This window comes from Pipistrellus hanaki, assembly GCF_964339955.1.
Source record: "Pipistrellus hanaki genome assembly, chromosome: 2".
NCBI classification, from domain to species: Eukaryota; Metazoa; Chordata; class Mammalia; order Chiroptera; family Vespertilionidae; genus Pipistrellus; species Pipistrellus hanaki.
This window is the reverse complement of record NC_140504.1, coordinates 181,634,873-181,662,419: the sequence shown is the minus strand read 5'-3', so window position 1 is coordinate 181,662,419 and position 27,547 is coordinate 181,634,873. Positions and strand designations below refer to the sequence as shown.

General features: G+C 61.3%; 1 protein-coding gene across 6 annotated transcripts in view; it reads right to left on the bottom strand.

Annotated features, from left to right (window-relative positions):
* Positions 1-2,196: 2,196 nt before the first annotated feature.
* Positions 2,197-27,547, bottom strand: part of COL16A1 (collagen type XVI alpha 1 chain) — a 184,617-nt gene continuing 159,266 nt past the window's right edge. For 5 of the 6 annotated variants that reach the window (XM_084873026.1, XM_084873027.1, XM_084873031.1 and 2 more), the window contains 29 exons: positions 26,567-26,620; positions 26,366-26,398; positions 24,298-24,414; positions 24,173-24,214; positions 23,989-24,075; positions 22,879-22,923; positions 21,965-22,009; positions 20,221-20,274; positions 19,215-19,268; positions 18,694-18,747; positions 16,893-16,937; positions 16,737-16,790; positions 16,422-16,457; positions 16,017-16,079; positions 13,674-13,745; positions 13,400-13,453; positions 12,608-12,652; positions 12,408-12,452; positions 12,103-12,156; positions 11,670-11,723; positions 9,302-9,352; positions 8,400-8,489; positions 7,206-7,241; positions 6,595-6,639; positions 5,336-5,524; positions 4,925-4,991; positions 4,027-4,203; positions 3,774-3,851; positions 2,197-2,537 (listed from right to left, as the gene is read on the bottom strand). In XM_084873026.1, the coding sequence (XP_084729152.1) occupies positions 2,335-2,537; positions 3,774-3,851; positions 4,027-4,203; positions 4,925-4,991; positions 5,336-5,524; positions 6,595-6,639; positions 7,206-7,241; positions 8,400-8,489; positions 9,302-9,352; positions 11,670-11,723; positions 12,103-12,156; positions 12,408-12,452; positions 12,608-12,652; positions 13,400-13,453; positions 13,674-13,745; positions 16,017-16,079; positions 16,422-16,457; positions 16,737-16,790; positions 16,893-16,937; positions 18,694-18,747; positions 19,215-19,268; positions 20,221-20,274; positions 21,965-22,009; positions 22,879-22,923; positions 23,989-24,075; positions 24,173-24,214; positions 24,298-24,414; positions 26,366-26,398; positions 26,567-26,620 (2,043 nt within the window). In that variant the 3' untranslated portion in view covers positions 2,197-2,334. The remainder of the gene's footprint in view (positions 2,538-3,773; positions 3,852-4,026; positions 4,204-4,924; positions 4,992-5,335; positions 5,525-6,594; positions 6,640-7,205; positions 7,242-8,399; positions 8,490-9,301; positions 9,353-11,669; positions 11,724-12,102; positions 12,157-12,407; positions 12,453-12,607; positions 12,653-13,399; positions 13,454-13,673; positions 13,746-16,016; positions 16,080-16,421; positions 16,458-16,736; positions 16,791-16,892; positions 16,938-18,693; positions 18,748-19,214; positions 19,269-20,220; positions 20,275-21,964; positions 22,010-22,878; positions 22,924-23,988; positions 24,076-24,172; positions 24,215-24,297; positions 24,415-26,365; positions 26,399-26,566; positions 26,621-27,547) is intronic. The other variant, XM_084873030.1, reaches the window with a different exon arrangement.

The following is a 27,547-nucleotide window of genomic DNA, read 5'->3' as shown; positions in this document are numbered from 1 at the left end:
AGCTTGATATTTTCTCTGGTCTTCAAAGCCGTCCTGCCCGATGCAACAGCTGGTCCTTGCTTCTTTCTTCCTTTCTACTGGCGCCAACGTGCCCTTTGTCACCAGTTAGCACTTCACGGCGTGGGCTGAGGGGGAAGCTGGCCTTCCAATGGGAGCACTTTCACATCTGTCCTCATCCACTGGCCAAAACTGGCTGCTACTGCAAGGCAAAGGTGATGCGTTCGCTTTCTCATGGCTTACGTTAGAACCAGGGTTCACCGAGACTTGCTGGTGGGAAATAAAATAAGAACTGACCCCTCCCATACCTAAAAACACCGGGCACGCTCAGGAGTCGGCCTGATTTCATTCCCCTGGCCATGGATGGCACGCCACTGCTCCTGGCAGGAAAATAATGGGCAACGGTTCTGACAAGCCACCCCTAGGCGGGTCTCCTGGCATTTGGAGTCCAACCAGTGAAGGGAATTTTCAGATCTGCTGGCAACATCAGCTCTGGAGAGATTTGACAGCCAGTCTGAAGGCTTCGGCCAATTTGGACCAGCATCTGGACCCTCAGTACATTTCTGAGTCTGCTCTGAGATCCTTCTGAAGTTTACCCAACTTGGCTCAACCTTCCGGCAAGCTGGGGCCAGCAACAAGCCATTCTTTGGAAGTCCCTCTGGATGTACCCTGTTGCTTTCTCACAGGGCCGCCCGCCCAGGATGAGAGGTCTGAAAAGTAGAGAACGAGAAGCTTGAGATGGAATCTTATATAATAAAAGCCTAAAATGCTCAGTGTCCGGTCATTCAGTGACAGGTCATCCATTCAACCAACCAATCGAAGTGTAATATATTATACTAATGATATGCTAAGGCGGCTCAACCTCTCACTATTACATGCACTGATTATCAGGGGCTAATGCTCCAATTGGTAGGTTAGTGGGATTGAGCAAGACAGGACCAGACACACCCTGGAGCCCTCCATAGTCCCTCCCTGGCTCCAATTATGCACCGGTGGGGTCTCTCGGCCTGGCCTGTGCCCTCTCTCAATCCAGGACCCCTCGAAGGATGTGGAAGAGCTAGTTTTGGTCCAATCCCACAGGCCACTCCCTCGGGAGGTCACCAGATACAGGGTTCACAGCTATTGAGCACTAATGCGGCACAAGTCTCTTCTGATCAGGACTGATTGGGTGCGAGCCTGTGGCAGGCACAGTGGGGCCGGGATGAGTGGGAGGGGCAGGTAGGAGCTGAAGGCAGTGTTGGACTGTGGGTTTTGGCCCGATTCCTGCAGGCCACCCACCTAGAGAGATCCCTCCTGTGCATGAATTCATGCACTGGGCCTCTAGTGTTTCTATATTTAACTTGCTACCTTTTTTTCTCTCTCTAGCCTTTTTTACATATGGAGGAGACAGGAGATAGATCACCAGACTCCCAGCAGACTTTGAGGACCATAAGCTTAGATCTGATCACGGTCTGCCCATGACCGCTTTGCACTGATGCAGGCTGTTTCTTGAAGGCCGAGGCTAAGATGTCCGGGAAAGCATCACACGTTAGGTTAACCAAGGATGCCATTTGCAGTCCAAGAGAGCTGGTGGCAGGGCCATACATCAGTACAGGCAGGAGGTCTCATCTCATTTCCCAGAGAAGCATTCCCTGGTTGCCTAGGCCAGGGGCTGGAGCCAAGCTTCCCTCCTGTTTCGCAGGCTTTCTAATCACAGAATTACTGGAGCAGCAAGAAGAAACTGTTCTTGGAGGTGCTGCCAAGCAGATGAACAGCCTTCAGCATTGGGTGGCATTTCCCAAGGTGCAACCTGCATTAGCTTTGGGTCACGCTCAAGAAATGAAAAGGGTAGGTGAGGTAGCAAACACTGTTTTCTTTAGAAAAGCAACTAGGGAGGGGCCTTTTTGAGCTGGGATTGGGGTCTTCAATCCTGCTTTGCCTCACTAGTAGGGAGAGGACAAGCGATGGCCCTTCTCTGACTCTGAGAAGTGTGCTGTGAGGGACAGGACACAAGTCCAGAGGACCAAGGGACAGTTCGGAGCAGCTGGAGAGGAGAGCTGAGCTGGGGTACCGTGGGCAGCAGCATCCCACAACTACACTGGGTTGACCACAGACAGTGAGGGAAATGCCCTTTGTGATTCTGGAACCAAATGACTAAGGAGGATGACAGGGAGATCTGCTGCAGCACCAGAGAAACCCCACTGATAGTGAGACTACACATCACTTTATTTTTTATTTATTGATAAAAAAATATTAATAGCAATTAAAAACTCAGAACATTCACAACCCATCACAGAGTCTTATAAGTTTTAGCCATTTGTTCCCCATGGAGTCCTTCATCTAACGGAGATGGTGATTTCAGCCAAAAGGCCCCTTCATGCTTTTCATGGGCGGGTACTGCTGCTCCATTGGCATGGCCCCAAAGCAGTCCGAGGGGTTACAGTGGCCAGTCTTGCCCGGCTGGCCCATGGGGCCTGGCGGGCCAGGGATGCCAGGAATGCCTTGTTGGCCCATCGGTCCAGTTGCGCCCATCTTGCCATACCCTGGAGGACCTTGAGGACCTAGAGAGGGAAGTCAGAAAAGGGAAATCAGGAGATCCAGACTACAGGAAAGAATAATGGCTGTTGTCAAAAACACCTTACATTTGATGAATACTTCTCAGGTTATAACATGTTCTCATGAGACCTGATTGGACCCTTACATTAATTTAACAACAACAACACTATTGGCTGGTTTTACTGAGAGCTTCCATGTGTCAGGCCCAAGGCCTAGTGCTTTTTATGCATTACTAGAGGCCCAGTGCATGAAAATTCATGCACTGAAGGGGGTACCCTCAGCCTGTTCTGCCCCCTCTCACAGTCAGGAGCCCTCAAGGGCAGGAGGCAACCCAGCAATCAGGGGAAGGTGACACCCCATCATACCTCTGCTGCTGCCACTGCCTTGGACAACTAGGCAGCCGATATCCAAGGCTAGCCTGTGCCTTGGGTGTCAGGTGGGCAGCTGCCATTGAGACTTGCCTGTGCCTCGGGCCAGCCCTGGGCAGTTGGGGGGCTGAGGGGATTGGGGGACTCCAGAGGCAGGCATGTGGAGCAGCAGGCCTGGCCTTGCCATGTGCCAGCTGCCCCAGTGGGGCTGAGGGGACTAGGTGCCGCCATCTTTGAGGGCATGGCAGTCAATTAGCATATTCCCTCCTTATTGGCTGTGGGTATTGCCATCTTTGAGGATGAGGCAGTCAATTAGCATATTCCATCCTTTTTGGCTATGGGTGCTGCCATCTTTGTGACAGCATGAGGGTCAATTAGCATATTCTCTCTTTATTAGATGGGATTCATTGACTCTTCATAGCAGTTTCGTGAGAAAGGAACTATTATCTCATCTTGTAGATGAGGACATAGGCGCAGAGAGGTTGCACATGAAGCTGGGTCTCAGTGCCAGGCCATCAGGCTTCAGTCATTCTCTTTAGCTGTATTGCCTGGCTGGGTGACCCTGTCAAGATCATGCAGCCCAACAGGACTTGAACTAGCACTCCCTACCCCCACAGCATCTGACTCTATTCCTGTGTCGTGCTAGCCCAGGTTAGGACTTGTGGGCAGGCACCGGCCCTTCACTCCCCCCGCCCCCCCCCCCACACACACACAGGCCCCAGCAGAGGGCCTTACACACGTCACATGAGGTAAATGTTGGCGGATAGGCCTGTCGTTATTTGAGAGGCCACACAGCTGTGTTGTGGAAAAAGACTGAAGAAAGGAGATCTCAGATGCTCTGGATTCCTGGTCTGAAACGCTGGCTTTTCCTACCTGGGGGGCCAGGGAGACCATTTTCTCCTGCGATGCCAACGCCAATGTCCCCCTTTTCACCTTTGGTACCGGGCAATCCTGGGACAAAGGAAATAAAATGAGAAGTCCTATCCCTGAGCAGAAAAATGGCACACCCAGTCAGATTATAGAAGTGCACACATACGGGGAAGTACACTCCCAGCAGACCTCATACAATGCTCACGCGTGCCCCAGAGAACTGCGGGTGCACTTTGGAACCAGAGGGCAGCCCCACCTCTCATGCCTGGCATCCCCTGCCGTCCTTCTCTGCCAATTTGACCAGGGAGCCCCGGTGCTCCCGGAGAGCCTGGCCGGCCGGGGGCACCGTCCTTCCCTGGGGGCCCCGGTCTTCCGGGAGCTGCTGCCACCTCCATGGGGAACTGGATCCTGGAGGTGTAGTAAGCCATCCTCTCTGTAAGAAAGGACAGGGGCAGGTCACAGGGCGCCCCGGGGACTCGGAATGACCGCAGGTGCTGCAGACAGGCCCCCAGCATGGCGACCAGAGAAGCCTTTCTCCGGAGGGACGTCAGAGCGGGGGAACGGGGTGGATCTACGGTCTCCCATGTTGGGGCCTCCACGTTGCTTTCCGCTGTGCTCCTTCTGAAGCACGGATCTCTTTTCCAACACCTTTCAATAGCTCACCACTGGCCTCAGACTGGAGCCCGACTCACTCCTTGTTTGGCACTCAAGGTCTGCTCCCTGATCTCAATGCCCAGCCCTTTGAGGGCAGGGTCCATGTTTTCCCCAGTCCCTAGCATTCCAGCCCTGGACGAGCAAATGAACAGGAAACAAACGCTTGGAAAGAAGCCACCCCAGCCATCTTACAGTCGCTGCTCGCCCCACTATTTTGAGCTCACTGCAGACAGACTGGTTTGATGTCAATTTTCTTGTCTGTCTCCTTTGCTCCAGTGGGGGCTTGGGGAAGGCGGGAGGGAATCATGTTATCTCTGAACAGAGCAGGTGCCAAGGAACGTCTGAAGTCTTACCGAACACAGCCCTGTAGGTGGGGGAGTTAGGGGGTGAGTGGGGGGCAGGATACTGAGCTTTAGGAAAAGGAGGCCAGGGCAGGGCGGAGAAGCAGGTTGGAAGGAAGGGCCAGCAGCACCCACTGCCACCCAGCGGCTGCCAATTACCATCAAACATTTTAATCATCTCTTGTCTGATGAATCGCTTGATTTCATCGTAATTCACCATGTCTCCCTGAGAAAAGAGAAAGAAAACCTGCCTCAATTATACTTCCAAGCCTGGGGGTAGATTTTATGGAAATAAAGGATGGGGGGGAGGGAAGCAAAGGTCCCAGGAGCCACCCACAGATACTTAATCCTAACCACCCCCCCCCAAAAAAAAAATGGTCCAAAGCATTGTGTGCCTCGGTGCATTTTCTGGGGAGCGGGTCCCCAACCCCCCACCCTCCCACACACAAGTAAGACCACCCGCAGGAGAGTCATGCTCTGTCCTGCAGAATGTCAGCAGGAGATTCTAAAATGGCCCACGCTCTACCCCGAATGCCCAGGGAGTGTCCGTAGCTGCCAGCCTCTCCTTACCATGGAGCCAGGGACCCCGGGCAATCCGGGGCTCCCCACGGGCCCTGGAGATCCAGGGTGGCCTCTCTCTCCTGCAGGACCCGGGGGCCCAACAGGCCCCATGGAGCCACTCTTGCCGGGCCCACCAGGCATGCCAGCTCTTCCCTTCTCTCCTGCCTGGCCCTTCTGTCCTGAAGGTCCGGGGTCACCCTGCAAGGACAGGAAGTCACAGGCCAGCACTGCCAAATACTACCGAGTCGGCCTCATGATGCTCCCTTCTCTCCTTCCTTCAGCCAGGCCCCCAGCATCTGCCTCTGGACCGTGGCCACAGCATCCTGACAGATGGCTCACTTCACTGGCCAGGACAGTCCTTCTAGAAGACAGTTCTCACGGGGCTCCTCCGTGCCTGAGCATCCTGCCAGTTCCCACTGTCCTCCGAATAAAGGCTCATTCCGTGGCCAGGCCTTCAGGACCACTCATGATGTGGTTCTGATCTCACTTCGCAGCCTCATCTCCCTGCCCCCGCACCTCCCTCCAGGCCTCGGAGGTCATCGTTCTCCGATGTGGCCACACTGTCTGCGTCCTCCCTGTCTGAATGCCCTTGCCTCCTTCCTGCCCAGTGCCCTCCCCAGCCCAGACGAATGCTCCTGTTTTCCTGTGCAGCCTCCCTGACTCCCAAGCTGAGCTGGGAATCCCAGCCTCCCTGACTCCCAAGCTCTCTCCCTCTGATCCCACATGGATTTTCAGTAAAATCTGCCATGCTCTAGAGCAGTGTTTCCCAAAGTGTGGTACACGTACCCCCAGGGGTACGGGAAGAGTTTGGTGGGGATATGCTCTGCACCGTGCTTAGCTGCGCCTCATTCTACGTTCTCATGAGTACGAGGGGTACTCAGCGTTACGAAAATTATAGACGGGGTACACATATGTCAAAAGCTTGGGAAAACACTGCTCTAGAGTAAGTGTGAAAGGACTAAGTGAGCACCTGGCCAGGAGTGGAAGCAAGATCAAGCAGACGCTTGCAGATTGAACAAATGAATCAATCAATGAGTGAATGAATTTCAAATTTCCATTCCCCCAACCATAGCTTATTAGAACCTCAAAACAGCCCCATGTTGGAAGCTCTCAGAGATGAGGTTGCTTCAAGTTCTGTCCACTGTGTGTTCCTGTCCACTGGCCTTTCTGTGTCTCCCCCCCCCCCTCCCCCATGGCTACAGCCACAGCTGGGAGTCAGGCTTCACCAGCTCGTGAGCTTCTCTCCAACCCAGCCTGTGTCCACTCACCTTTGGGCCAGGGGGTCCATAGAGTCCCTGTTTCCCGGGGGGTCCCTAGAGGAAATCAAACGTCCAAGGTCAAGTCTTTGCAGCATCTCCAAGCCTCCCTGTGAAAAGGTCCCTCCCACTGCCTCTGGCCCCTGCGCTGTCTGGCCGGGCTCTGTGTGAGGAATGATGACAGCTTCCCCGATAACAGAAGGGCTGACAGCTGGAAAGGAGACGACTGTCCCCCAGAGCATGGCCTTCGATGATTATGTTGGCTGGGTCCCTTGTCACAGACAAAAAGAGGTGAGAAGTCAGCACGAAAGGGCCAATCAGTAGCATATTGAAGGGCCTGGCGAGGACTGGTGCTCAGGCCAAGTTTATTATTCTCATGGCCTCCTTTTGACCAGGTTCACAGTTAAAAAAAATATATATATAGTGAAAAAACAAGTCTCACTCTCATCCTTATCACCTAGTCCCCCACTCCTCTCCCCAGAGCAACAAGGGCACGCTTCCTGCACATCTGTCCAGAGAACATTTGCATGAAGAACGGTTACTAAATGCACAAAGGGGCCAGGGTAAGCGGGGAGCAAGCAGCAGCATTCGCACGGGGACAGGACCAGCCCGGGACAAAGTACCTCTTTGCCAGCTGCACCATCGGCACCGGGCTCGCCCTGGGAAGTGAGAGCAGTAAAGATGTGATGAGTGCCAACCTCGCTTGATGTCACACGCCTCACCTTGCCCACTGGGCACGCCCAACCCCCATTCCACCAATGGGTCCTGCTTCTACCCCTTCCCCTTGGACACTTTGGGCACAGACTCAAAAACTTAGACCTCACTCACACTCTCCTGCCTCGTCCCCGAGCCCCACACCCCTGGCTGAGCCCAATGAAGGAGGAGCAGGCTGCAGCTCCTGCTCTTTGCTTGGGACCCCGCGTCTTGCACACTCTCTGGCTCTGAGTGTAGGCTAGTTGTTTGCAGAATGAAGGTGTGAACCAGAGATCTGGTCAGGTGAGCCTGCTCCCTCCGGGGGACAGGAGAGGCTGCCTCCTGGGCCCCGCCCACCCGCTCCTGGAGGATGCTGGGGAAGAGGGGCTGTGCTTGCAAGGCAACCAGGCAGATTCATCCGGGACCTTGGAGGCTCCGGAGCCTGCAGGCAGGGGAGGTGGAGGGCTGGCAGGAATCGGAGTGAGTGGGAGGTGAGACTTGGTCCTCTTGGCACATGGGCTGACCCATCACCTCTGCTGGAGTCAGGCACCCCATCCCAGGCCACCAGTCCCAGGGTCATTGCTATGCTCCCCACGTTGGCAGAAAGTGCCCTGACCTGGGAGCTGGGAGGCCTGGGCTCCTGTCTCAGCTCCACCCACTGATAACCAGTCCCCCCTGATGGGGTTCACCTGCCTGGAGCCTTTAAAAGAGGGCGTACTGTTGCCCTGACCAGTGTGCTAGATGGTTAGCGTGTCGGCCTATGAACTGAAGGGTTGTGGGTTCGATTCCGGTGACCAGGTTTTCTGTGGTTACCAAAAGCGCTCCGGGAGAGGGGCAGGGCGGGGCGGGGGCCAGGTGTCCCCTGCCTGACATCTGGGGGAGGGGTCTTTACAGGCAGCGCTGCGCACGGCCAGACAGCGGCCTGGTGTGCGGTGGGCACAGCGCTGGCCGCCGAGCTCGTCCCTTCTTCCAAGTATGACGTGATCCTCGGGCAGCTCCACGCTGCCGTTCTCCATGCAGACCGCCTCTCCTCCCCGGAGACCCCGGACGTGCAGGGCTGTGCTCAGCCAGCAAGGCCGACAGGCCCTCTCCCTGGGGCTGTGCGTTGAGAGGCGGGGTCTTACCGGAGGGCCGGGGTGTCCAGGGGGGCCAGGCTCGCCCGGAAAGCCTGCCAGGCCTCTTTCTCCGGTGGCTCCCTGGTCTCCTTTCTGGCCCTGGACAAAGGGAAGGAGGGCGGGGAGAGGGTGGGGGAGAGAGGAAAATGAACTCCACAGAGCCAGGGGCAGGTGCTGTGCGCCAGGGACCATGCCCCCAGCCCCGGGCTCCACAGGGAGAGCTGGTGCTTCCTGGACTCGAGACGGGACCTGGGACAGCTCCAGCCTCTCCCAAGGCCTCCACTCTCACCACATGCTACTAGGGTAAGGTGACCAGACTTCCCGCTTTTGACGGGACAGTCCCGATTTTTAACCATTTGTCCCACGGCGTTTTTAAAAAATTCCGATTTGCCGAAACCGGTTTGGTTCAGTGGATAGAGTGTCAGGCTGCGGACTGAAAGTTCCCAGGTTCGATTCCGGTCAAGGGCATATACCTTGGTTGCGGGCATATCCCCGGTGGGAGGTGTGCAGGAGGCAGCTAATCGATGATTCTCTCTCATCGATGTTTCTAGCTCTCTATCCCTCTCCCTTCCTCTCTATAAAAAGAATCAATAAAATATATTAAAAAAAACAAACAAAAAAAGTCCCGATTTGGGACAGTCCCGATTTTTAACAATTTGTGCCGCGTCCCTTGGGGTTTTAAAAAAGTCCCAATTTTTTTTAAAAAAAAAATCGGGACTTTTTTAAAACACCTCGGGACAAATTGTTCAAAAGCGGGACGTCTGGTCACCTCAAGTTAGGGAGATCTCTGGGGGCAAGAGAGGCCGACCAAGAAAGGTGAGGGCTGGGGCAAACTGCTCTCCCCCCCCCCCCCCCCAGCAGAGCCGGGCCGATCCCTGGGAGGGAAGGGGGGGGGGGTGGCTGTCGCTCACCACAGCGGAGATCCCAGCTGGGCCCGGCTGGCCGGGAGGCCCCGGTGGTCCCTACAGAGAGACAAAGGCAGTGGGTTGGAAAGAGTCTCCAGTAACGAGGCCCCCGGGGAGGTGTGGAGAGGGACCGACGGCAGAACCAAACCCTAAACTTCGCCCTAAGCTCTCCTTCCCTTCCATCTTGCACTTGAGCTCCTGCCAGAAGATGTGTGCTGGAGCTGAGGGTCCCCAGGCTCACAGGGCCCTCACTCCTGCCGCCTGCCGCCTGCCGTACACACGGGGAGTGGTACCTCCGGGGCTGTGCTGAGGGGGTGAGCTGGCACCCAGAACCAGTGCAGACGGCAGGCCTGGGGGCCTGGGTGTCTTCAGAGCGCCCCCCTCCCCCTTGTGTACTGTGGGAGGAGCAAAGAGCAGGAGCTGGGCGTCTGGTCTGTGCAGCAGGGCGTGAAGGGCAGGGGCTCAGCACGGCCCCCAGGCCTCCCTGGTCTCCTAGAGACGCAGACACCAAGGAGCGCTCCTGCCCTGCCCGGGCTGGCCCTTGTCCAAACGCCCTCCCCGTCTCCTGCATCTTCAGCGGAGGCACCGCTCCGAGGCCCCCTCGCTGAACGGAGCCACACACAGCCACCGGGGGTTCCCAGGCCACACCCGCCGCTCAGAGCACTTCCCTCCACACACACACACACACACACACACACACCCCATGGAACATTCCGGAGGCCTGGTCGGTCCTACTCATCTGAACGCTCCAGGAATGTCCAGCCCGGGGCCCGGCACACCGCCAGGGCTGGGTGGAGAGGTGAGAAGAGGAACCCTGCACCCCTCTTGTCGCCCCTCTTGTCCCAGGCCCCTGAACGGGTCTCCGGTGGGGACACATCCAGCGGGTGTGACTCCTTTCATCTGCAACATGAGGGGGCGGCTGAGCTACAGCTGGGGTCCCCAACGGGGGGCTCGGGACCCCTTGGGACCTGTACAAACAGTGCGGAGGGCCTGAGAGTTCTGGGTTTTTTTGTTGTTTTTTTTTTGGTCGTGAGCTATTTTCAACATTTCCCAAAGCCTGCAACCACGCAGCCAGCCACAGCAGGGCTGCGATAAAATGCCAGCAGGCCGGTTCGCCTTCCTCCGGCACCCCACCAGCCTGCCCCTCACGCTGATCAAAGGCGCCCATCGGCAGTCCTCTGCGTTCCCGGCGAGTAGACGGAAAATCCATTATTGCTTAATATTCTCTCCAAGTCGCTTATCTCAGTTCACATGCTGCCCACTCACCCAGCTCCCGACGCAGAGTGCCCCTGGATTGCTGTCTCTCTACAGCTCCCCCCTCCCACCTTCCACCCCATGCAGGTCCTCGGCCCCTCAACCCACACCAGGTCTGTGCACGGCTACCCCGCTCCACGGCCACCACCTCTGCAAAGCCTCCCACGGACCTCCGACCTCCGCTTCCACTTGTGCCCGCCCCTCCCCCACCCCGAGCCCGCACCTCCAGGCCCTCTGCCATCTGCATCTTCTCCAAACTAGCTTCCCACTCCCACTCACACCCCTGAACTCCACTCCAGCCATGCTGACATTGGGCTCCACCAATATACCAAGCTCCCCGCTGCCTCAGGCTGTGCATCACCAGCTCCCCTCCCCTCCCCACCCCTGACCTGGAAGCTCTTCCCGAAACTGCTGGACGACTGGCTCCTTCTCCTAAAACATGGCTCTCAAGTCACCTCCAGGCCCTCCCCGCCCATCACACACGTCCGCGTTAACCTGTGTGCTGTGCCTGCGCAGAAGCAGGGACCGGGGACCGTGCCCGCTTCCTCACTGCCTTAGTCCACGGCCTGGAACAGTGCCTGGCGTGGAGCGGGCGCTCAATCTTTATTTAAATAACTGAGTGATCTTTGTTTGATAAATAGATTCAGCCCTAGCTAGCTTGGCTCAGTGGATAGAGCATCAGCATGTGGACTGAAGAGTCCTGGGTTTGATTCCTGTCAAGGGCACATGCCCGTGTTGTGGGCTCCATCCCCAGTAGGGGGCGTGCAGGAGGCAGCCGATCAATGATACTCTCTCATCATTGATGTGTCTATCTCTCTCCCTCTTCCTTCCTCCCCGAAATCAATAAAAATGCATTTTTTTTAAAAAAGGTAAGTAGATTCGAATGTATGTACCCAGAAAACAAGAAAATGGCAAAAGGCCTGGGAACCACTGGGCTGGGTGAGCCCAAAGCCCTCACGGCCCCACGCGCTGGGACTGCTCCTGCGCCCAGATCTTTGGGGTCACAGCCAGCTCACCCACACCTTCCCTTCCCCTCCCCGCTTTCCTCCCCTTCTTCCCCCCTCGGCCCCCCGTACAGAATCCCAACGCCCACGAGGCAGAGACAATCCAGTGAACTCACAGCGTGGCCAGGGGGGCCGGGTCTTCCCTGGGGTCCCATGGCACCAGGCTCACCCTGCAGGAGCCAGAAAAAGAAGAAGCAGAAACAGAATTACCCAGGGGGCTCTGCGGGGGAGAGGGCTGAGCAGAGCCGGTGGAACACCCGGGCTCCCGGAGCCCAGCCGAGCCCTGACCTCCAGGCCTAAGCCTTCCGGGCCGAGGCCCCAGCCCTGCCCGTGAGGGCTGTGGGGAGAGACTGCAGAGCCCCCGCCGCCGGAGAAGGCCAAGCCCTGCCCTTTTAGGCTAATGGTCCAACAGCCTATGGAAAGGGGAACCAGGTACACCCCCTAAAACCTCCCCCAGAAAGGGGGGGAGAGAGGCAGCCACGTTGCCAGGGAGCGAAGAAGTGGCTGCATCCGGATCGGAAGGCAGCGGGCACAGATCCCTGCCCTCACCTCAGCTCCGGGCCGGCCACTGCTGCCGGGGGGGCCTGGCTTCCCACAGTCGCCCTGAAAGAGAGAGAGGAGCTCACCGACCGCCACGTGGCTGCCCCCACACCAGAGGGGTCCGGCCACGGGCCCCACGCTGGCCCGAGGCCCTCTGACACCCGCCGGCTGGTGGGCGGGAGAAGCCCGGACCCAGGCTGCCCGGCACCAGCGGCCTCAGCGGGCTTGGATGCCGGGATGGCATCTCGGGCGGGCAAGGGTCAGGCGGTACGCCCACTCTGGCCGGGGCCGGGCTCTACCCGCTGGGCCCTTACCTTTGGTCCTGGGAGGCCGGGGTGTCCCGTTTTCCCCTTGAAACCCTGGAAGAGAAGCAGGGAGATGCCACATCCCTCGCCTCAACCAGAGGCCTCGTCCCACCCTCTTTCCTCCGGTTAAACAAATCAGAACCAAAGCAGAGCTGCACCGGATGGCTCGTGGGGGGCACCTCCCTGCTCCTCCCTGAAGCCCGACTTACCGGGGGCCCCATGAGTCCAGGCGGGCCGGCCGGACCGGGTTCTCCCTGGGGAACGAGATCGGGGGCACTGAGGCAGGAACGTCGTCTCAACTCACTCACCACTGTCTCCTCCCGTCCCCAGCCCCTCCCCCGCCCGCCCCAGGATGGAGGGAAGGCCTGTGCGGCCGAGGGAGGACTGAGCCAGGCTCAGCCTCGGACTGGCCGTGGCCCCCTCTCCGGACCTCAGTTTTCCTCCTTTTGGGTACAGATGGGGATTGACGCGGACGCTCTGCTCATTGCCCTGGCTCCATTCCTTTCAGATTCCCCGGCAAAATCAAGGGGCTTGCTCGGGTCCTTCCGTGCCTGCAACCTGCTTCTTCCCAAGGTCTGCCCATCCACTCACAGGCCGGGAGCCTCGGTGCCAGCCAGCACAAGCTGTTGATCGGGCCAGAGTCCAGGTCCCTTATGCCACTGTGGCCACTCAGGCCAGCCCGCCTGTGCAGGCTCCGGGCTAGACCTGGGGTCCCGGCCGGGGGCTCTCGGCCCCTCGCCGAAGACCGGAGGGTTCTGTGTCTTTAGTTGTCTGGTTTCTGGATAGGAACTTACTCACTTCACCGTCCTGACTTTGGTGAGGCCTAGCTCAGCCAAGCTGGCCCAGGCTACCAGGATAAGTGAGACCCAGGGAGGCGGGGTGCAGTGAGAGGCAGACCGAGGGAAGGCACGGGCTCCCCCTGACAGAGGTGGGGGGGCCACTTCAGTCCCTTCAGCAGGGTCCCCTGGACTTGGGGTGCCCTTCCCGGCGCAGCATCTCACCCTGAAGCCAGGCTTGCCGTCCTTCCCGTCCAGACCATCCAGGCCGGGAGGGCCCTGGAAACAGGAAACGGGCTTTTCTACAGCCTGTCTGGAACCTCCAGCCTCGCCACCCCCACCCAACACCCAGCCCTACCAAACACACACACACACACACACACACACACACACACACACAACCACACGCACACCACACGCGCGCACGCACTCACACACACACACACCGCGCATACACACACACAACCCACGCCTGTCAGGCTAGGGGGCACACACTCACCTGAATCCCGGGAGGCCCCGGCGGCCCAGGGGGACCGGGCATGCCCGATGGGCCTCGCAGCCCTTCGCTGCCCTGGAAACAAAAGCAGCAGAGCCTCAGCCCAGGCTGGAGACAAGGCCCGGGGCCATGTGCGTGCGCGGGGACTGCTGGAAGCCAGGACAGCTGGCTGCTAAGCCAGATCTGCACTGGACGGAGTAGAGACACCACACACAGCACTACCCCAAGAGGATCTGTCTCATCTGCAGAGCACTCCTCGCTGCTCCACGGAAGGGACAAGCCTACGAGGTCTAGCGTCTTCTCCGAGGCTGACCAGGGGTGGGCACGGTGGGTGCCCAGGAGCATGCGAAACTGAAGGCACTCAGTTCGCCTGGTCCCAACGAGGCACCGAGCGCTACATACAGAGGCTCTGATTCTCCCCGGTGAGAGGGGGCAGCCCCCGCCCTGAAGGAGCTCACAACCCAGTGATGGTCACAGGCTCACAACCAGGGCAGCGCAGCGGTCCGGGTGCTCTGTGGGGAAGGGGCCACGGGAGCTCAGAAGAGGGCGACCTCACTCCGGCCCGGGCCAGGGGAAGAATCACAGAAGAGTCACAGATGCTGACTCCGCCTGGTGCCTGAGGCCTGGCAGGCGGCGGCGGAGGAAAGGGCATGCCAGAGGGAGCTTTGGAGAAGGAAGGGAGGATTTGGAAGTGGCTGTATGCCTGGCCTGGCCCAGGGTGTCTGGGGAGCCGGTGCGATGGGTGGTGGAGGAGGCCGGGAGGTGAGAGCCTGGTGGCTGTGGGCTCTGAGCGCCGTGCTCAGCATTATCACAAAGACCTGTGATTTTCAAACGGGGCTTCTCAGAGTCCTGGGGGTTCCTGGAGGGCCTCGGAGCTGAGGCACAAAGCGGGGGCCCAGCGAGTGGGGCTCCAGGACCCCCTTCCCTTGCCTTAGCCAGAGAAGCTCCACCTGAACCTGTTTTATAGACCGAGGGTCCACGTGAGCTTCTGTGTGATGACAAGACTCTAGGACTACAGAATAAAGTGAAAGCCGCTGCTACAGGCCCTGGGGAGCCATGCAAGTTTCAAAACAGGGGAGTGATGACAACGGACCACTTGAATTAGGGTGTTCACAGGAGAAGGGGGCCAGATCGGCAGCGGGGAGAGGGTGGCTGCCCTGGAGCAGTGGCGATGGGGGTGGCCCAGGGGAAAGGATCCAGTTAGAAACCCCTGGGGTGGGGTGGAGGGAGAAGGGCTCTGGGTGGCAGTGCAATGCCACCTCCCGCCAGGAGGGGTCAGCACAGCCCCAGAGAAATGTCAGCTCCACAGGGAGTCAGGATGGAACCCGCTGGCCAGCGGTTGGGGATTGTCTGCAATGATCACCCTTAGGCTAGCAGGCAGCCCTGGAACACAGAGGCAGCACAGAGGGCTGCGGCAGTGGCTGCCAATCGGGTCCCTCAGAAGGAAGGGAGGTGGCCCCACCGCTGCCTTGCCCATGCTGGTAGGCCCTGGTTCTGGGGAGCAGCCTGGGGTCTCCCCGGGGCCGGGAGGGAGGCCTCGGCTTTGCCTCTAACTTGCTGTGTGCCCCTGGGGTGCCCTGGCCGCTCCGGGCCTCGCTTCTTTACCTGCACAGCGAGGAGTTAGAGCCAGGGAGCCCTCTACGTCACCCCAGCTGTGCTGAGTGGGCTCCAAAGGAAAGAGGCTCCCCCGGCCCCAAGCTCTCAGTCGGTGCTGGGCCTCTTACACCACCAGCTGTCACCTGAGACGCCCAGAAGTTGGGCTGAGACAGGAGAGTCAGTCCCCCAGACCAGGGCAGTTTAGCGAGCCAAACCCCAGGGGCAGCCAGTGTGGGGCTCCCCGGATGGCTGCCCCTGCCCACCCTTGTCACCAAGTCACACTGCGCCCTTGGCAACAACACCTCCAGGTGAGCCTCTTCCTGCTGGTGTCAGACCCAGAAGGAAAGTGCCCGGAGCTCCCCTGCTATGGGGCGCTGGGGCTCCCAGTTCCAGCACCCTCCCTCCTTCCCCCAATACCCCTCTCCACCCCCCCCACAGTCCCCCAGGAGACGAAGCTGGCCTAGGCCGGCCAGTCACCCCCTAGTCACCCCCTCCCACTGTACCCCTCTGCCTTCTCCCCACCCACCCGCTCCCACCAGGCAGAGACCTCCTGCAGAGGCTGGCGGGTTTGCCCTGGGGCCTTGTTGCTAAGATGGCCCTGTTGCTAGGGCCACCCTGGAGGTCCTTTCCCCACCCCGGATGTAGTGGAGGCGGTTCTTGAACGTCCAAAGCCTGACGCTGGGGCTGACACGGGGGTGTGGGAGCTGTGACTCAGATCAGGGACTGTGGCCATCCTGGAGTCCAGCTCACCTTTTCCGCTTGGGGGCCGGGGGGGCCCTGTGCTCCTGCTTTGCCCGGGAATCCAGGGGGACCCTGTATCAGCAGAGGAGAGATCGGAATGCAGGGGCCGGAGGGCGGGCTCCTCCTCCTTCCTGCTGCGTGTGCCCCGCTGCGGTGGATGCTTTCTAGAAACGCCAGCCAGGAGCGCTGGGTCCGGCCGGCCTGCTGGGCCGGGGCCCACCCAGGAGGCCCTGATCTCCAGGTCCCGGCTCCTGGAACCGGGCCTGGCCACCCAGGCGGTCCCTCCGCTCCCTGCCTCCCCGCCCCCATGCCTCTCCCCTCCCCTCCACAGGCCCGGCCAGCCGAGCCTGGCCGGCCAGCCTGCCCGTCCAGATGGAATCACATCAGACAGAGCCGCTTCGCGTCTTCACTCACCGGCGGGCCGGGAAAGCCTGGCTGGCCTTGGAATCCCTGTGGGGAGAAGCAGGGGACAGTTTGCTGGGCTGTCCCTCTCCCACTGGCCACCAGGTAGAAAGAGTGACAGGGGGGCATTGCTCTGTGACATGGGCCTTGCCCTCCACTCTGCCCAGGTGGGGCTCGGGGCATGAGGCGGGAGGTTACACCTCCAGATGGGTGGGGGCTGGGAGGCTGCAGCTGGTCACCCCTCCGCACGTGAAGGTGACCACCGAGGAGAGGACCCAGCCCTCCGCCGCGGTCAGGCTGGCTAGCCGGGTCCTCGTTGCCACTCACCTGGTCGCCCTTCTCACCGGAGTTCCCTTGGGGTCCTCGCTCTCCTCGGGGGCCCTGTCACCACAGAGAACCATGCAGACGGAACTCAGTCTTCCTGCCCCCAGACCAGGCCTCGGGATCCCCGTGTCCACATCTCCCCGCTCCTCCCGTACTCACCGCTGGGCCTGGGGGGCCTGGGAGGCCTTCAGACCCCGGAGGGCCCTGGGGACACAAAGGAGCAAAGTCAGGCCAGTCAGTGAATGAAAAACACCACATGACCTCACTCATTTATGGATAGTAAAGAACATTATAAACTGATGAACAAAAAAGAAAGATACAGAGACAGTAAAGCAACAAACAGACTGTCAAATTACAGCGGGGAGGGTAGGGAGATCTGGGGGGAGGTAAGAGATCACCCAAAGGACTTGGTCGAAAAACTCTGGGGAGGGAGGGCATGTCTGGGAGGGGAGGCAATGGTAAGATATGTACACATATAATACCTTAATTTAAAAAAATGGAAAAAGAGGTCAGGCCCTCTGGCTGGAGGAGGTGGGCAGTCGGGGAGGGGGCAGGGGATGTGGTGGGGGCCCTCTGAGCCCACAGGACTCCTCCCCGGTCTGTTCGGGCTTTCCCTCGTGCCTGAGCTACTGGCCTAGCTCTTGACCAGCCCTGCCCCCCTTGGCTCACTGCCATCCAGCCAGCGGCTGGCTGTCGTCTCCTCCAGCCGGCGGGGGTTGTGACACTCTCTTGCTCCAAAACCTCGCCTGGCTCTCCTCCGCCACCTGAAGGAGGAGCACCTTTTCCCCCCTGCCGGCCTGAGGCCCTCTGTGATCGGGCACCCACCACCCCGCATCTTCACCCCCCCCCCCACCCCCCTTTCTCAGCTCCTGCCCTGCGCGGTCAGCCCGCTGCTCCCTGCACACACCGCACGTCTGCACCCGGGGCCTTTGTACACTGTGCCCACTACCCACAATGCCCTGTTCCCGGGCCCCTTCCAGCCTCTCGGATCGGATCATTGGATCGTTAAACGGCTCCCAGCCCTGGCCTCTCCCTCTGGGACTCCCCAGGACGGAAGCGTGTGCCCCTCCCCCACCTCATCCAGGGCTGAGCTCGGAGGCCGCCTCCTCAGAGAGGCCTCCCTGACCGCCCACGTTAGCAGCGCTCTGCCCGCCGCCCGGCCCTCACCCGTTTCCTCCGTCAGACCTCTCATCCTGTGTATGTGTTTGTCTATTCCTCTGCTATCTGCCACCCCCCTCCCCCCGGAATGTGAGCCCTATGAGGTCAGGGGACAGAATTGCCTGTTTTATTCACCACAGCATCTTCAGAGCCTGGCGCCCAGCAGGCCCACCACGAATTATTGAATAAATGCCCAGCGCGGTGGGCTGCACCCACCGGGGCCTCCCTGACATGTGTGTGAGGGGGGGGAAGGGGAAACTCGGGTTCGAATGCAGGTTGCACCCTCACTCACTAACTAGCTGCGGATCCCTGTGGAGCCACAGCACCTCCACCACCTCGCCAGCCTCAGAGTCCTCATCCGACAGCAGCGGGCTCCTGCACCCAGCCAGGCCTGGCTCTGCAAGGGCGGCTCCAGGCTGGTGGGGGCAGGCCCGCCCTGGTGGCTGAGCTGGGTCTAGATCCCAGGCCTGGGCCTCTCAGGCCGCCCCTGGAGCCCGCCTTTGCTGGATGGGGGTGGGAGGGGTCCCCTGTCAGCTGACTGCTGGTGCCCCGCCCCCTGGCCGGCGGCCATTGGCTCCATGAATCCTGCTGGCATTCTCCTCACAGCTCTGGCTGACTGCTTGAGATGCAGCTGGAGTGACTCGGGGGACAGGGAAGCAGGGGTCATGCCTTCCCCCCCCCACAGGCTTCTGGGAAAATCTCTAGTGGCGGTGGAGGAGGCAGCTGGCAGGGCCCAGCTCTCTCAGAAGCCTCGCTCCCGCCCCCCACCCCCACGCCATGCTGAGCTGCGACTCAGACTCACCGATTCTCCCTTCTCTCCTGCGGGCCCAGCGTAGCCTCGCTCTCCCTTGATGCCCTGACAGGCGAGCAGAGAGAGAGGAATTAGCCCCGTGGCCTGCTGTCACCGCACTAATGTGAGGGGAGGAGCCGGCAGCTGGTGCTCAGACGCAGGGAGCGGTGATGGCCCTCCGTGGGAAGGGGGGCCATGCCCGCCCAGGGGGCTCCTGTGCGGGGTGGGGGCTCCGTGCTGACCCTCCAATGACCTAACGCCCACCCCGGAAGCAGATCTCCGTGTGCGGGTCGGTCTCTCAGGGGCCTCTCAGAGTCTGGGCCTGGATGTGCAGTGGCTGCAGGGGGTCCCCAAAGGGCAGAGAAGGGACCGCCCAGGGCTCCCGCAGGGGCTGTGCGTGGCTGGCCCGGCAGAGCACCGGCTGGAATGCTGGGGGAGGAAGGAGTCTGCTCTGCTGAGGGCAGTCCAAGCCGGTTCTGCCCTGACCACCTCCCAAGGCTCCAGCACCCCCCGAGCCGGGGCCCCTTACTCACAGGCAGGCCCGGTGGGCCCATGGCACCGGGGTAGCCAGGTTGCCCCGGAGGTCCCTGCAAAGAGAGGTAGACACGATCGGCCCCAACGTCTCTGCTCCCCTTCCTGGGCAGAAGGGGGGCCAGAGCCAGAACCCCGGAGCTGCCACACAGCACCCACCCGCCCCGCACAGCACCCACCTGCCCCGCACAGCACCCACCTGCCCCGCACAGCAGTCATTCACCCCGCACAGAAGCCACCCACCCCACACAGCAGCCACCCGCCCCACACGGCACCCACCCGCCCCGCACAGCAGTCATCCATCCCGCACAGCACCCACCCGCCCCGCACAGCAGCCACCCACCCCGCACAGCAGCCACCCGCCCCGCACAGCACCCACCCGCCCCGCACAGCAGCCACCCGCCCCTCACAGCAGCCACCCGCCCCGCACAGCAGCCACCCACCCCGCACAGCAGCCACCCGCCCCGCACGGCAGTCATCCACCCCCCACGGCACCCACCCGCCCCGCACAGCAGTCATCCACCCCGCACGGCACCCACCCGCCCCGCACAGCACCCACCCGCCCCGCACGGCACCCACCCGCCCCGCACGGCAGCCACCCGCCCCGCACAGCACCCACCCGCCCCGCACAGCACCCACCCGCCCCGCACAGCACCCACCCGCCCCGCACAGCAGTCATCCGCCCCGCAGCCCCGGGGACCGTTTCCCCCAGGCCAGGCCCGCTAGGCCTCGACTTCCACTGAGGCCCTGGGAGGGGCCCGGGCGGGGGCTGCCGAGGACCAGAGAGGGGAGCGGAGGGACCCGCTGTAGGAAGAGGTGGGGGACGAGCCCCCGGGGTGCTGGTGGGAGCTGCTGTGAAGACCCCACCCCGAGGGAATCGGGGCCGAGGGGCAGAGAGCGTCAGAAGCAGGAGCCGCCCTCCCGTCTCCCGCACCGCAGCCACCCTGGGGCCCCAGCGGCCTCGCCCGGACTCCGCATCTGCCTCAGGCCCCTGCGGCCCCAGCTTACCAGTTCCCCCTTCTCTCCCGTCGGGCCCCTGAGGCCTCGCTCCCCTTGGAGACCCTTGGAGAGAAAAATCATGAGAAACTGCAGGGGAGGGCACTCCCGCCCAGCCCCGAACTCCTGCCCCCACCCCACACCCTGTCTCTGTCCCCTAGGGCCCAGCAGGGCGTCCGTACGGTGTGTGCCCCAGAAGGCTGTGTCAGAGATATAAACTCCCGCAGATCGGTGCCTCTCAGAAGCATACTCCCCAACACAGGTGATGTGCCCCCCAAGTTGGGTGACCCCAGAGGGTGCCTCCCAGGCAGGTGGCTGTCACTGGTGTCTGGGGTGAACCTTTGGGAGGGTGATGTGCGTGTCCCTCCCCTGTGGTGGCAGCTGTCTGCAGAGGTGTCCCTAGCGTGATGCCCCCACTAAAACGTCCCGCCAGGTACCCAACACTTACCTGTCCGAAGCCCCCCCCCTTGCCCCCGTTAACATCACCTTCCTTTAGGGACCCGGGGAGAGACGGGGGAAGGCTCCCGCCAGAGTGTCCCCCGCCACTTCCCAGGCTGGGAAGGGACCTCAGTGCCCCTCACAGCCAGGGCGCCCCTCCCCCACTCCCCACTCTGCCCTTTATACGTTCACCGCGTCACCATCCAGGGGCCGCGCCTGCCCCCGTCTCCCTCAGGCCCGCCAGAGGCGGCGCCCAGAACTTTCCACCACACAAGACAGATGGCTAGACGGACAGATGGCCCCTTCACCCAAGCAAGCAGAAACAGACAAGGCCCGGCCGGGACGAGGGCGTGTGGGGACAGATGGAACTGCGGCCAGGGAGGTCCCCCGCTCCCCGGGCCCTCGTCACCAGGCCCGGAGGAGGGGAGCCGGACCCCCAGAACACACAGTCGGACAAACAAGAGGTTAGCGTCCATGACCCAGGAGGGAGCAGCAGCGAGGGTGGCGATGACTCAAAGACACCGTGATGATGACGATGAAGGCAGAGCAATTAACGACACCTGGCGGAAGGAGCTGGCCAAGAGGCCGGGAACCGGGGGGGCAGGGCCCCCCGACACTCAGAAACCCGAGGGGCCGGCATCCCGTGTCCAGCCTCGGAGCAGACTGGCACTGGAGCCGAGGAAGAGGGAAGGAAGAGCAGGGAGCTGAGGGTGTCCTCCAGGACGGCGGGGAAAGAGGCAGGCGCCCTCGCCTTCCGGTTCCCGGGGGCCTCCGGACAGCCTGGCCAAGCAGCAGGGCGGCAAACCTGTGCCAGCCTGCAATGTGAAGCCCTAAAGCCTTGGCGTCTCTGCCAGGCTCGGTGCCAGGTGCCTGGCAGGGCCCCAAGAACGACTTTCAGCAAATCTCTAGTCAACACCAAAGGTGGGAGAAGCAGGAGGCAGAGACGAGGAGGGAGGAATCAAGAGGCCCTCAGAGGCACCAGCTTAGGCGAAGACGGTAAAACAGCTCCAGAGGACTCGTGGGGAGTGCTGTGTGGTTGTGGGGGAGAAAAGGGAGCTGGAAGTTGTGTGTGGGAGGGGGAGCAATGAGAGGAAGGGAGCAGGAGAGGTGGGAGAAGGGAAAATGGGAAGAAGGCAGGGGCTAGGAGGATGTCCAAGCCGCCGGGACCTCAGGAACCTGTGTCGTTAGCTACCATGCCTGCAGGCGGACAAGGCGAACACGGAGGATGGAGGGGAGGCGTGACGGCAAAGGAGACGGCAGAAGCCACAGAGACCTGGTTGGCGGGGGGAGGGGAGGTCGAGCAGCGCTAGGTTCTTACAGGCAATCCGGGGGAGCCAACGGCACCAGGGAAACCTGGGGGGCCCTGGTGGGAGAAACAGGCAGGTCACATCTCACAAGCACAGCCTCCCCGGGCGGTCTGGGCGGAGGGTCGTGGGAGAGGCCACGGGACGATGGCAAAGGCGGCTGGGAGAGAGGCTCGCGGGAAGGCTGGGCCCCGGGCTCCAGGGGGAACGGCTCTGCCATCGGCAGAGACACCAGACAGTCCCCAGAGCCAGCAGCCCTTCCCGAGTCTCCCCGAGGCTCCCTGAACCCCCTTGCTGGAGTGGAGCCCCTCACGCCTGCTACCTGACACCACAGGCTCCCAGCCTTTTTTTTTTTTTCCTCCAACGAAAGCATTTTCAGTTCTTCCAGTCTTTTCTAGTCATTTCTATGTCCCTTGCCATATCAACACCACAGCGGCCTCCAGGGAGGAGGCCCCGGTCCGGCCTTTCTTTGCAGACTCATCCCTGCGATGGCCCCGCAGAGCGGTGGAGGGCAGCTCCGTCGCAGCCCCTGGCCCCTGGAGGGCCTGGTGTCCCAGGGGCACAGAGAGGGCTAGGCCGGCCGCCATGCTTTCCCGGCTGCCGAGACCAGGAGCCAGAAGCCTCGGCCCCCTGCCCCGTGCAGCCCGGGTCCCTTGTGCCAGACACAGCGGGTCAGGGACGGGGAAACACAGACGCGCCCGGAAGGCCTCCTCTGAGCGGGACCGCGGGCTCGGCAGGCCCGTGCCCCGGGGTTTGGGGTGGGAGCCCCCAGTCCCCACAGGTGCTCCGGCAAGAGCCAGGAGCAGGCCGTGGAGGTGCCCTCTGTCTGCCCCGCCCCGCTTCCCGGAGCCCGGGCAGCGGAATGGTGTCCGAGCACGGGGACCCCTCTGAGAGCTCGTCCACCAGACAAGAGACCGCGGATACTCACAACGGGGCCGGGAGGGCCCGGGGAGCCCCTCACGCCGGGCGGACCCTGCAAAGGAAGCCAAGAGACATGGATACCGAGGCCCGGGCCCCGCAGGGTCCCAGCCGATGGTAAACTTTTCATTCAGTTCATCCCATCACCCAACAAGCATTTACTGAGCAGCTACTATGGAGCAGGCATTCGCCTGGGTGCCAGGGGGCACGGCAATAAACAACCTACAGAAACCTGAGCCCGGTGGCGCCTGCACCCCGGGGGGCGAGGTGGGCGGTGATAAATACGCCGCCCACAGGGGCTGTCACTAGTTGGTGCTCAGTAGATACCTGTGGAATGTTCTTTTTTTTTTTTAAATATATTTTATTGATTTTTTACAGAGAGGAAGAGAGAGGGATAGAGTTAGAAACATCGATGAGAGAGAATCATCGACCAGCTGCCTCTTACACACCCCCTACTGGGGATGTGCCCGCAACCAAGGTACAGGCCCTTGACCAGAATTGAACCTGGGACCTTTCAGTTCGCAGGCCGATGCTCTATCCACTGAGCCAAACCGGTTTCTGCATGGGATGTTCTTAAATGAAAGAAATACACAGCATGTCAGAGAGGGATGCGTGCGGTGAGACAGAAGCAGCTAGGGCCCCGGCCACTGTGGCTCGGTGGTTAGAGCATTGGCCAGATCACAGCAGGGTCACAGATTCTATTCCTCGTCAAGGACATGTACCTGGGGGCCCAGGCTTGATTCCCGGCCCTGGTCGGGGCATGTGTGGAAGCAACCAATCAATGTGCCTCTCACATGGTGTTTCTCTAACTCCCTCCCTCCCTCCGTTCCACTCTCTCTAAAAAAAAAAAAAATCAAAGAAAAATATGTCCTCAGGTGAGGATTAATAACAACAGCAAAGCAGCAGGCAGGCGGGGAGGGGGAGTGTCACGTGGATCGTGAGCAGGGAGGAGGCCGGTGTGTGAGGAGAGCTGAGGAGACAGGCCATGGGGGCGCCAGCTGACCGAAGGCCCCAGGAGACAGGGGGGCCCCTGGGGGCCCCAGAAGACAGCGGCCGGAGTGGAACCGCCCTCGGGAGCTGAGGGCCACCGCGCGGGCGGGGGCCCAGGCCCTGGCCTCACCTCTTCTCCTCGCTGGCCCGGCAGCCCCGGAGGGCCGGGCAGGCCAGGGCTCCCCGCACAGCCCGGGTCTCCCTCGCTGTTGTCTCCCTGCAGGGGGCGGAGATGGTGGGGTGAGCAGTCGCTGCGTTGCTCCCGGTGGGGCTCGGGGCGGGGGGTGAGGGGAGGGCGAGGGCCACCCACTCACCCGGGCCTCCTCCGCTCTGGGGCGCTCCCGCTCCGCGAAGCACTGTGGGGGGCAGAGGGGCTCCGTCAGGCGAGGCCACGGGGAGCCCTCCCTGCACCCAGGCCGCCCCGGGCCCAGCCTCCTACCCGGGCACAGTTGTCAAAGCCTGGCACGCCCGGGATGCCCTGGTCTCCCTTCTCGCCTTTCTGCAGGAGGGGCGCCGGGCGGGCCTTCTGCCCCTGGGCACAGTCCCCACAGATGCTCTAGGAGGGAGAGGAGAGGGCGGGCAGGGGTCTGAGCCGGCCAGGAAGTGCCTGGCAGGCCGTCCTCCGCCCACACTTCCCAGCCACAGCCCCACGGCAGTTCTGCTCCATCCTCAGGGGACTCCATCTCAATCCCCGCCAAAGCCGCTTTCCGGACAGGCGTGGGGGGGAGGCAGAGGGGCCCACAGAGGCGCCATCTGCCCCGGCCGTTCCTGCACCCCTTGCCCGCCATGAGGGCACGCCGCGAGGACCTGGGCTGCAAAGGCTGGTTCCAAACAGCTTCTTCAGGAGCGAGGGGAGCAGCTGCAGGAGCAGCCAGGCCTTTGCAGACCCCTTGGGGTGGGGCCCGCCCTCCGTCCACGGCAGATCCCAGCTGTCAGACTCCCGGTTCGCTGGGCCTGCCAGTCCTCTCCCCCGGCCTTGGACCTCTATGGGTCACAAGGCCCCCTGGGAGTTTGACGGAAGCTACAAATCAAATTAAACTCACTCGTGAAAAGGGGGCTCCAGTCTCAGAGGCCTGGGGGCCTGGAGGCCACGCATGGCCTGGTGGGGTGTCCGTGGACCCCCTAGGCAGAGCCCCTGCTCCACCTTCACTGCCCTGCAAAGCCCATGGCGACGGCTGTCATTTACTCAGCACCCAGTCACCGTAATGGGCCTGCGCGTTCGTTATCTCACTCCGGCCCGGCAGCACCGCGAGGCAGGTCATCCTACACGCACGCGGAGATAAGGAAGCTGACATCGGAGGGGCAGTGTGAGGTGTCCACGGCGGGGGCGGGGCATGGGGGGGCCGGGAGCGGGGAGCCTGGACGAAGCCCGGGTCTGTCTGAGGCCAGAGCTGGTGCTCGGGCCAAGGCCCAGGCTTCCTCTGGGCTGTGCGTGTGGTGGGGACTCCAGATCAGCACCCTGGGTGCCACCTGACTCCTCTCCAGCCAGCTGCTTAGCGCCCCCTGAAGAGCACTTGGCTGAGACACCACCGGATGAAATGTTACACAGAGAAACGGTAAACCTGCGTGAGTTGCACAGCCACGTGCCCAGGGGCAGGATTTGGGTGCCGGGAGCCCGGGGGAGAAGCTGCAGTTTCACCGCCGCCACCCAGCTCCGATCCACGGCATAACTGTGCCGGGAGGTTGCCCTGGCCGCAGGCTGCTTCCGGAGACATCTCTGCTAGAGCCGATGGGGCAGTCTCTCCCTCGCCCCAGTATCCCGGTGGGGTACTGGGATGTGCAGTGCTGGGAGGGGGTGGCCAGGACAGCGCACTCTGCTGGCCAAAGCTTGGGAGGGACCCCTGAGGATGCTGAGCTCAGGTCTCGTCTCCAGAGGTGACCGAGCAAGGAAGGGCTGTGCCACCCTTGGTTCCCAAGGGAACCGCTGCCCAGCTTGAGAGGCCGGACCAAGCCACAGCCCACAGGTGTAATCTTGACCGTGTCTGCAGGCCCTGGCACGGGCAGACTCTCCTCCCTCCCAGGCCCAAGTCCCCCTGCACCACTAGACCTGTTTCTCGGACCCCATCGCCGCCCTGGATTCTTTCTGGACTGACCGGAGGGAGGACGCCAAAGCCTCCTTCCAGGCCCCACCCCGGCTTACCACAGAACGAAACCTCGGCGGGCAGGCCTGAGGGTCTCACCAGGGCCCTGCCACCCTCCCCACTCTGCTCTGCATGCTGCCCTGGCATAACCAGGGGGGTACAGGGCCTCACTGGCAGCAGCTCTGTGGTTGGAACTGCCAACAGCATCCGCAAGATGGGTACCTTCTCAGGGTTCCTTCTAACAGGCATTCGGCAGGTACTGACTTAGGGGTTGCTAGGAGCCCTTTTAGACATGCTGGGAGCACACGCGCACACACACACACACACACACAAATATACACACACACACACTGCCCACAAACAGCCCCATCAGCAGCTCCTCTGCCACCCCCTCCAGTCCCTACTCCCTCCAGCTTACTCTCTTACCTGCAGGAGGTGCTTTTCAATGCCTGGGGATGCCTGCAGGAGACAGACAGGAGGGCTCAGGCGGGGAGGGGAAGGGGAAGGAGGCTTATGGCATCAGGTAGAGCCTCGTGCCAATCAGGCTTCTCCCAGAGGGAGACAAGAGGGCCCCCCACTGGCAGGCTCAGGGAGGCGGCTGGACAGGGAGTCCTGGCCGGTACCTACCAGCTCCGCAGTCAGCCCGGGCTGTCCTGGCAAACCGTTGTTCCCAGGTATTCCCTGCGGCCAAGGAGACACACGAGTGAGTGGGCTCCTCTCTCTGCGCCATTCCCACCACCCCCACCGCCTCTGCCCCTCGCCCTGCAGAGCTGAGCCCGTGTTCTTAGCTCAAAACCCCCAGGCCAGTGTGTAGGGAAAGCTGAGGAGGCCCAGCGGGGTGACGGTCTGTTTTTCTGCATGATACAGGAAGTCAGAAATTAGGCAGAGGGTCGTCTGTATAGCAAGTAACCATTGGTTCTTTCTGTGCTAAGTCCTTTCCTGTATCTTTCTCACGGAATCATCACAGTCCTATTGGACGAGGTGTTATTACCATCTTAAAGCCAGAAAAAGGAATTCCGAGAGGGCCGGGAGCTGCCAAGCAAGGCAGGGAGGTGAGACTCCCAGGAGCACGGCTGGCTCAGCTCCTCCCTCCACGGCTATTCCGGCACATTCCTCCACGGACTCTCCCAGAATGTCCTCCACCCGGTGGGCCTGGGCACAGACCTAGCCGGGCACCAATTCCCACCCCCTGGGGAACTGTGGCAGGTTACTTTGGGGAGTAAGGGGTGGGGAATCTCTGTGCCTCCGTTTCCTTATCTGTAAAACCGGGTTAGTTACAGTGAGACTTAAAGGAGACCCCAGCTGTAAGGAGTTTGGTGCAGAGCCCGGGCACACAGGATGCTCGGTGAAATGTCTGCCAAGCGAACCCTGCTCCCCTCACAGACTCACAGTGAGCATCCGCGTACGGAGCACTCCTTGGAGGCAGGGAGGGTGTTCCCCTTTGAGTCCCCGGTGCCGGGCGCGGAGGAGGCGTGCGGTAAACACGCATCACGTGAGCGCACGGCTGCTCTCCCCAAACGGGACTTCCCTGGCCGCCCTGAGAGCTGGCCTCCCTCGAGTCCCAGCTCCCAGCGACAGAGCGTGCCACCTTCTCCCACCTCAGGCCAG